Source organism: Antrostomus carolinensis, unplaced genomic scaffold (assembly GCF_000700745.2).
Source record: "Antrostomus carolinensis isolate BGI_N321 unplaced genomic scaffold, ASM70074v2 scaffold9944, whole genome shotgun sequence".
NCBI lineage: Eukaryota > Metazoa > Chordata > Aves > Caprimulgiformes > Caprimulgidae > Antrostomus > Antrostomus carolinensis.
The window spans coordinates 1-9,667 of NW_010312793.1; the positions used below are offsets into that span (position 1 = coordinate 1).

The following is a 9,667-nucleotide window of genomic DNA, read 5'->3' on the forward strand; positions in this document are numbered from 1 at the left end:
TTCCCATGAGCCAGTCAAACTTTACTGATAGAAAAATCAGGCTCCCATCACCCTTAGTGCCCTTCTCATAGGCCCTAGTCCAGGAGGAAAAATCCATGTAGGTGTTGAGAAAGTGAAAGAGAGGCTTAACACAGCCTCACCCATGGGAACAGCTTGATGTCTCTGAGGAGCAGAAGGAGGTAAGCTATGGGGCAATCTGAACCACTCTCATCTCATCATGTGAGTAGCTGGTACTGCCGAAGAGATGTGGCTGCACAACTTCCACTGGCTCACACATAATCAAGGGTAAGTTTTGACAGCCTGGCAATCTGCCACCAAAAAGAACAATGTCCCATTTTTCCCTCTGTGGCTGTGATCTTGCAGTGCTTCTCTACCATCACCACTGGACCTCATCTCACACTACCATGGAGGCGTTAACATGAAACCCAGATAGAAATGGTAAAGCAGAGCCAGAGTTGCAGGGGAGGGTGAGACTGTCTCAGCGGACTGCAGATAATCCTTAGACCAACATGGGCACATCATCCTGGCAGATGGTGAGGAGCACAACTCTCCTGGACTTGGTGGGACTCTGTCAGCCAAGCCACACCAGGAGATGAACCAGGGCTGTGCACTTCACAGCCACCCCACCTCTTTTCCTTATATAGCAGACCTGCAATTTTCAGTGTTTACAGCTGAGGAGGAGTAAAAAAGCACTAAATTCAGCAACTTTTACTAGAACACTTAGAGGGGAACTCTAAAGGGGGGTAGGTGGAGGAAGAGTCAAGTGTGTGGTCAAACCTGGGCCAGATTCAGCTCGCAGCCACGTGGCATAAAGGCAGATTAAATTACATAAACCAGGTATGAATCAGGCCCTTCAACATGGGATTTGCTTGTTTTGCTAGCAACAAATAAACTCCACCAGCTCATCAGTGATGTGTATGGGAGGAAAATGAAGTTCATTTGGAGATGTCTTGCTATTTGTGTTGACCTCATGAGGGCCATAACAGTAAACACCAGAGTTCAGATTCTTGCTGTGAAAAATACTGACACCTCCTCTGACTTTCTTGATTTAGCCTCAGGCAGGCTTGAGGAGGCAAACGAAGCACAAGGAGGCATTCATTAACATTTCCTCTGCCCAGTGAGGAAAGGAAAATAACAAACATCCATCCCATTAAATAAGGGGAGGAAAATAAACCCTATAAAATACAGAGGATATTTTTAGTCTGAAAACAAAGCACAAATCTTCCCCACAAAGTAGTGCTTTTCAGATGAAAAGAAAAAAACAAAGCAGAAAACTTGAAGGCTCCTCTGCACTAGAAGGAGTGGCACTAATAATAATAATTATTATTAGGATTATTGTTAATAATGACAACAGGCTGCTCTTAGTTTTCTGCTTTACTTTCCCACCCTCCCAGCACGTGATGTGTGGGCCCCAGCCGTGGAGGACAATGGGTGGCCAGGAACAACGCAGCCACTGACGTGAACTGTGTTTTGAATGCGAAACTCTGTGTTGAGAGTGCCAGCTTCAATGCAATAAAGTGTTCCGGTACTGGAGATGGATGAATAGAGACGTATGGTGTAAATTAAATGTGCTATTCTTTTTCTTTTTCTTCTTTTTTTATTTTTATTTTTTTAAATAAATTAAAAAGCCCAACACCTTGGTTTCTCTTAATTTCATTTCCTTCTTCAGGGTTTTGCTAACAAACTAATGACTGACCAGCTTTGTCTTATAACCTATAGGAGAATCGATAGGGATTGAAAGGGCATGGGAGTGGAGAGATTATGGTTTCATTTTTTTTTTCTCATTTCTTTTTCATTGTAGAAGGAAGAAGCCATTCTAGAAGTGAAAGGGAAAATTCTAGCACAGCTGATATAGGATAACGCAGAACAACCCTTGTTCCTTAGTAGAAAGAAATAGTTCCTACAGTAGTATGGGATTTAATTGCACACCAACCTTCAAACTTCTAACTTTAGCCACTTCATGGAGTCCTTGGTGAACTACAGTGTCCTCCAGACAGTGATTCGGAGAAGGAATGCAATACACATCACAATGCATAATTGGAGAGGGACCCTGGCATCACAGTAGGGTCATATAACATCTAGCAGAGCTCTTCTGAGCTTAAGACACTAAAAGACAGCACAACTCAACTGCACCATAAATTTTACCAAGTCCTGGAATCTCCTCCTTCTCACTCACCCACCAAGTTCATCTGGCTCACAGCTCAGGCTTATCTCCAAGAAGTAGCATGTCTTACCATAAGGTAGATCTGAGAAAAACACTCATGCAGAAGAGGTGGCAAAGGGATGTCACCCCCCCCAAAAAAAAAACCCAAAACCTCAAACCCCATCAAGTTTTCTCTAAGGTGAGGCATAGAGAGAGCCCGTATTCTGAACAGCTGCAAGGGGGGTGAGTTCCACCAGGCTCTGGCTGCATCGTGTGCTCAGCAAAGCACTGTTGTGACAGCACTGGGGAAGGTGCCAGTTCTGGCTATGACTCAGTGTCCCTTTCACCTGGTCGCTTTCCCTGCAGCAGGGTTTTCTGTTGCTGCTCGCTGCTACACGCTCCTTTTGTCTGCCTCTAATTAGTCTGTTAGCTTTTCTCTTTCTGTCTCCTCATGTTTTTTGGGTCTGATCCTAATCTACTGTGGTTTAAAACTGTTCAGGAAGCTCTAGGGAGACAACCCACTTTGACACCATCCCTGCTGAGCTATAAAATATAGCTTTTGTTGTTTTCTCTCCCTTTCTTGCTCCTGCTCAGCTGTTTTGGAGGAAACTACCCCTGCTCAGTGATCACCCTTTTTCTTCCTCCCTCATACTTAGTTTCCACCTCCCTTTCTGTTCTTCTTACCCCTCTCCTGTCTTGGACCTCCTGTGGCCACCCAGAGGACCACATGCCCTTCAGTCTCTTCCATCCACTCATCCCATTGTCATCAACCCTGACGCCAGGCAGCTAATTTCAATAGAAGTCTGTCTGCCTCTTTGTGAAGCCCTGAGATAAAGGGGCTGTGGTTATGACAGCCTCCTCCCCAGCCTGCCCCAGTCCATGACTCTTGTCCTTCCATGTCCGTCTGTCTCTCCGTGCCCAGAAATTGTCCGTCTGCCTCAAATTGCCTCTCCCTGTTAGCTCCCAGCACTCTACATCTCCCTCCTCCCTTGGCTTCCGGCTCCCCTCTCTCCTCCTCCCTCTACCCACGCACCTTGCTTTAATTAGAAGCACAATGAAAATGCTTATCACTATGTCTTAATCAGCAAGTCATTCCTCAGCGGGTCCAGAAGGAAAACCCTTCTTTCTTTAGTCTCTCCTGTCTCCCCCACCACCTACACAGAAGAAGAGCACACAGATTATGAGGAGAGCTCTGTGGAAAGGTTGCTGAACGAGATGAACCTAGAGACCTGGACGAGCTGGAGGAAGGGGCCAACAGAAACCTTATGGTATTCAACAAGGAGAAATTCTGTGCCTGAGAAGAAAGAATCCCTGGCAGCAACTGCCTGGCAGAAATGGACCTGGGAGTGCTGGGGGACAGCAGGCTGAGTATGATCCAGCAGTGTGTCCTGGCAGCAAAAAAAAGTATCCTGGATTGTGAGAGCATGAGTACAGCCAGAAGATCAATGGAAGTGATTATTCCCCTCTACTCAGGTCATATTAGACCATATCTAGCTTCTGCAACCAGGTCTAAGCCCCTTAGTACCACATGTTGATTGACTGGAATGAGTTCAGCACAGGCCATTGAGGTGACATTGGGTATAAATTGAAACAAGACACTCAGTCTGGGTGAAAGAAAAAAGGTTTTCCCTCAGAACAGTCATGCACTGGAGCAGGTTACCCAAAGAGGGTTGTACAATCCCCATCCCTGGGGTTTTCAGTATCTAAAACCTGAACCACCTCATCTGACCCAGCAGCTGACTCAAAGTAGAAGGTTGAGATAGAAACCTCCTGAGGTCCATTCCGACCTTAATAATCTTGAGACCTAAGTGCCAAATGAGGCCATTCAGACTGATGAATTCCCCCACACTGAAAACTAAGGGAGAAGGAAAGAGAGGTAGCAAGGGCTGGAGAGAGACAGATTTACTGGAGTAGATATTATACCCAGTTCATTCCAGACTCTGGTATTTGATGGGACTAGGTGAGATTGAAACCAGGTCACCTTGCAAAGATAAATCCAGTCAATAACCTATCCCCACCCACTCACAATCTCCTAAGGATCATTTCTGGGGATCCTGGGTGAAAAGCTTTCTGGAAAACATCTTTGCACTAATCCAGAGATACAGAGATGGCAGAGTCTCTCCAAATTCATGTGATCTCTTACTGGCAATGCAGGTTTAAAATGGACTCTATGGGGTATAGAGACTGCACCATAAAAGGCTCTAGATCTGTCCCAAACCCTCAGGTGATTGGCATTTGACCCTTTCTAACACAATCACAGATATACAAATCTTATGCTCGAGAAAGCTGGGTGAAAGTGGAAAAGCAAGCAAGGCAGAGACGTAGCTTTCTACCAGTCATATCCCTGTCACAATATATGTGGGGGATAAAGTCACATTGGGAGGGTCTGTTGGGTCAGAACACCTGATTTACACCCTCAGGGTTTTATCCCCTTTCCCACTCACTGGCACTCCCCACCTTCAACCAAACCACACAACCCTTCGATGTCAGCTTGCTGCTGCCCTAAATAACCTTCCTGTTTCCCTTGAGACCCATACAGCAGAAGTATTTGTCCATCTGCCATCACCTGGTGCAAAATAGACCATGTGCCTTCCTGCAGCACATGCTTATAGGGGGGAAAGGTAGTCCTGACCACTGTCCCTCATGTCCTTCAGCTTGACCACCACCAGTTTGCTTCAAGAGGACTCTGCTTTAACCAAATGTGTGGGGTCACTGAGACCTCCTTTCAGCAGGACTTCACTGAAAGATCTGTCTCTTCCACATTTCGTTTTTACCAGACTGGCTACAGTCCCACTGGGGAACACGTGACTACAAGCCGTGGGAGTGAGGATCCATCCTAAGCCTCCCTGGCACACTGCCCACCACCCCGAGAAGAGGCAGGGTACCTCCTGGTTGCCAACAGGCTTGAAACCCCTTGTTAGGTGATATTCATGAATCAGCACCCCACTGCCTCCAACCATTGTCACAGAGAAAAGACGAGAAGCCCCAGATGTCCTCAGCACCCTTCTGAGGGTGTTCCGGCAGGGAACTCTCTTAGATTAGGGAATCCTTTATCTCTGGCTTATATAAGACCCGGGAAGTCCTTTTATGGTTAGCTTTTCCTGCTTTGTCAAGAAGCAAAGAACAAATGTAGCTTCATCTGCGCTTGTGGGTTGGCTAACTGATTAAACATCTGATTCAAGCTAAGTACGGAACAGGCTTTTGATGGGCGGATTTAATTTGGTGTAAAAAATCAGGATGCCGTCCCTCTCCCTTACTGAATATTCCCAAGATAGCAATTGGTCTGGTGCAATTAAGCAGTGGGGATGACTCCCACCTACCAATGCTTTAGAAAGTCCAGAGTGCTTCAGTTTGTATTGAAGTGGCTCCTTTGAGTGTTTCCCCCTCTCCTTTCCCCCCCTTCTTTAATTTTTTCTTTTTTTTTTCCTTTTTTTTCCCCCCTCCCTGCTGATTTGACCATTTCCAAGCATTTACATGAGCACTGAGCTCACTCTGTGTGTGTGTGTGTGAATGCATGTGAGGGTGTGCGGGGGACCCGTGGGTGTCTATCTTGGTGTGACACACTGAATTCCCCCTCATCTCCCCCTCTGCCAGTCCTGCCAGGGGAAGCATGCTAATGATGACCTTGCTGAGTAAATAGTTGTGGAATGAATAAGTGTTTTTCCTACAATCTGAAAGGCGGAAGGTGCGATTACTCATCCATCTATCCAACTGTCTCCAGTACCTTTCAAGTGCTTCTCGCGTCGAGTCTGGGGGCGTGAGCGAGGGGGTGGGAAGCGAAGGGAGGCTGCCAAGATCTGGGTTGCCACAGACACCGGCCTCGCTTTTCCTCCAATGAACGCAGCGCTGGGAGTGCGAGAGGAGGCAGGGCACCACCCACATGTTGAGCTGTGTGGGGTATAAGTAGATGGAAGAGCCTGGACTAGTGGCAGTTCAGACAGGGAAGAGAAGCAGCTCTTTGCATCTCTTGTGAAAGCATTTTTTTTTGGACTCGCCAAGTTTACCAGAAGAGAAATCATCGGGATTTTTGCAGCAGTTTCCAGCTTCTGTGTGCATCTCTGTGTGCTTTTCTTCAGCGAGGACTCTCTGCTGTTCGAGATTCTCAGCTTCGGAGGAGCAGGTAGCGTGCACGTGTGCGGGGCTGGACATCTTAGCCAACTCTTCTCCTTGTTTCTGGAGGATCCTGTTTCTCTCTGTGACACCCTGAGCACGTGAGACCAGCATTTCCAGCTGATCATCGGGAGAAATTTGCCTACAGCTCTCTCTGGGATCCACGAGGACTGGACAGCTCGCTCTGTGGTGATATCTGATTTGGTTGTGTTTGTGTTGAAAAGTCCTTTGAGGGGGGTTTAAAAGTCTCTGTGTGTCTTTTGGGAAGTGTTGTGGTGGGGTTTTGGAGAGCCAGCTCTAGCTCCAGGGCTTACAACTCAGTTCTTTCTGTGTTTGTCACTCGCACGGTTGGAGCCATGCAGCTGGATAATGTCACCAATGCAGGCATCCACTCCTTCCAGGGGCACCGTGGAGTTGCCAACAAGCCCAATGTGATCCTGCAGATAGGGAAATGCAGGGCAGAAATGTTGGAGCATGTCAGGAGGACCCACCGGCACCTCCTGTCTGAGGTCTCCAAGCAGGTGGAACGTGAGCTGAAAGGCTTGCAGAGATCAGTAGGGAAGTTAGAGAATAACTTAGAGGACCATGTCCCAACTGATAACCAAAGATGGAAAAAGTCCATCAAGGCCTGCTTGGCCAGATGCCAGGAAACCATTGCCCATCTGGAGAGGTGGGTCAAGAGAGAGATGAATGTTTGGAAGGAAGTCTTTTTCCGTCTGGAGAAGTGGGCGGACCGTCTGGAGTCCATGGGAGGCAAATATTGCCCTGGGGACCATGGCAAGCAGACTGTGTCCGTTGGGGTGGGAGGCCCAGAGATAAGGCCAAGTGAGGGGGAGATATATGACTATGCCCTTGATATGAGCCAAATGTATGCTCTGACCCCTCCTCCTGGTGAGGTGCCCAGCATCCCCCAGGCCCACGATTCCTACCCGTGGGTCTCTGTGTCAGAGGATGCTCCAGCCTCCCCAGTGGAAACCCAGGTCTTTGAGGATCCCAGGGAGTTCTTGAGCCACTTGGAGGAATACTTAAAGCAGGTGGGTGGAACAGAGGAATACTGGTTATCTCAGATCCAAAACCACATGAACGGCCCAGCTAAAAAGTGGTGGGAATACAAGCAGGACTCTGTCAAGAACTGGGTCGAGTTCAAGAAGGAGTTCCTGCAGTACAGTGAGGGAACTCTGACTAGGGATGCTATCAAAAGGGAACTGGATTTGCCCCAGAAAGAGGGAGAGCCCCTGGATCAGTTCCTTTGGCGCAAGAGAGACTTGTACCAGACCCTTTATGTTGATGCAGATGAGGAGGAAATTATCCAGTATGTGGTAGGCACCCTCCAGCCCAAACTAAAGCGCTTCTTGAGTTACCCCTTGCCCAAGACTTTAGAGCAGCTGATTCAAAGAGGGAAGGAAGTCCAAGGCAACATGGACCACTCTGAGGAGCCCAGCCCACAGAGGACCCCTGAGATTCAATCAGGAGATTCTGTGGAGAGCGTGCCTCCCTCAACCACTGCCAGTCCCGTGCCAAGCAATGGGACTCAACCGGAGCCCCCTAGCCCACCAGCTACTGTCATATGAGCTAGTTCAAGGGAGGCAGCAGCCTGGCTTACATGAAAGGGAGAAGAGGGCGTATTTAGGAAACTTCTCCTTAGAGAGAGGTTCTGGCTGAGACGAGACATGAGGTATGCTCTGTCCAACAGCCCATAGCAGAAGAATCAACTTTGCTTGTGGGGGGAGGGAGGCAATGGGGGAGAGGTACCTTAGGATGTGGTTGCCCACCTCACCTGAGCCATGCAATACGGTGGTGCTGGAGATACTGCTTGCACCACTGTGGGGAATGGACAATTTTATGAGATCCCTGACAAGAAACTAGAGACAATTCCCAACTTCAGAGGCAGCCACTTAGCACTGGCAGCTTTCAAGGACTTAGTAAGAGTACAGCAATTGGCTGAGGGTTCCTACCCATCTGGATCTCTCCTTCTCTTTCTCTCCTCCCTCTTCTGAAGAGATGTCCCTGTCCTGAGGAGACATCTTTCTTTTGACCCTTGCCCATTTCTGATTTACCACTGGGCTTCTATTCACTTGGCAAATCTCCTGTTCTTACTTGCTCCAAAGGATTAAATAATTTTTATGATTTTTCTTTTTCTTTTTAAGAAATTCTTTGACTTCAGGAACTAAAAATTTTAAGAATCTCTTTTATTTTTAGTGTCTTTCATTTCACTGTACCTAATACCTGCTTTAATGTTTTTCCTCTCAAGATGCTCTTACTGGTTTACTTAGTTTCTGTTTATTCCAATCAAGGCCACTGCAGTGCAGAGGCAAATTTCACCCTTTCTCTGCACATTATTCTGTGCATTCAGCAAAAGAGTTTCAAATGAAATCCTGAGCTCATTTATTGAAGGGGTAGTATGCTTCCTTTCAGAGAAAAAAGGGTTTCAGGGTGGAGAGAGGAGGCACCAGAGCTGTTTTGAGAGGGTGGGGATGGGAAATAAGTCCTTATACTTTAAATGAAACAAACAAACACATCCTAAATCCAGAGCAAAATATCCCCAGAGCAGCAAATCGAGTCCATGCCGATGTGTGGAGACAACAGGAGCTTTTGCTATGTAAAAGCAAAAAGAAGTGAAGAGAGCAGCTGTGTGTCCCAGCACAGTTTCAACCTGTGCATCACATTAAAGAGTTTCTGCTCACACAGACAGACTCAAAACACTCTTGAGAAGCCTGGCACCCCTGTCCTGAAGCACCTGAGGACAGAGCGTTGTTCACAAAGAACTTTCTACAACATCTTGCTATGGATGGAGATGGACTTGGACTCTGTGATATTTTCCATGTTGGGGCAGTAATGCTCAGTGTTCACCTTGCTTTGGCTAATGTCTGATGATGGGACTTTGAGATGAAACTGCAGTAAGACATATTCAGGAAGTTTGGCTTATCAAAGCTCCTTGAGGCTGGATACATCTAGAGCATCATCCGCATTCACCACCAGACCAAATAAACAACACCTCTGCAAGAGATGCAGCAAGGATGCAGCAACAGGAGTGCTCCTGGGATGCTCCTGGCACTACTACAGCAGTGACACGTGGCACCAGCGGCTCAGAAGGCCTTTGGTGTGCCTCCTTCCGAGAGGTTGAAGGTAAGTCAATTCCCTGATACTCATTTTGTTTTAGATCTAAGTTATCCATAGCCTGACCAGTAGGAACCTTGCACTGGGATAAAAACAAAATCTGAACTGGGACATGAAGCATTGTAAGTGACAGATTAGAGTTGGGAGGGGAAGGGAGAACCAGCTAAAGGGAAATAAAGGACAGTGAGTGGGAAAAAGTTTCCAAACATGACAGTATCTTGAACTTTCTGATTGACCTGGGGAGGAAATGGGAAGGTTCTTCATTAGCCCAGCCCCATGACCTGACCCATGAAGCTC

The 9,667-nt window shown here is 47.3% G+C and overlaps 1 protein-coding gene across 1 annotated transcript; it reads left to right on the plus strand.

The window, feature by feature from the left end:
• Nucleotides 1-6,518: 6,518 nt before the first annotated feature.
• ARC (activity regulated cytoskeleton associated protein) lies at nucleotides 6,519-8,242 on the plus strand. The gene has a single exon (XM_010167115.1). The coding sequence runs from the start codon at nucleotides 6,610-6,612 to the stop codon at nucleotides 7,822-7,824; it is 1,215 nt and encodes a 404-aa protein (XP_010165417.1). The 5' UTR covers nucleotides 6,519-6,609; the 3' UTR covers nucleotides 7,825-8,242.
• The last annotated feature ends 1,425 nt before the right edge of the window (nucleotides 8,243-9,667 follow it).

Coding starts and splice junctions, on each gene's coding strand:
- ARC (XM_010167115.1), top strand. CDS start 6,610: ATGCAGCTGGATAATGTCACCAATGCAGGCATCCACTCCTTCCAGGGG.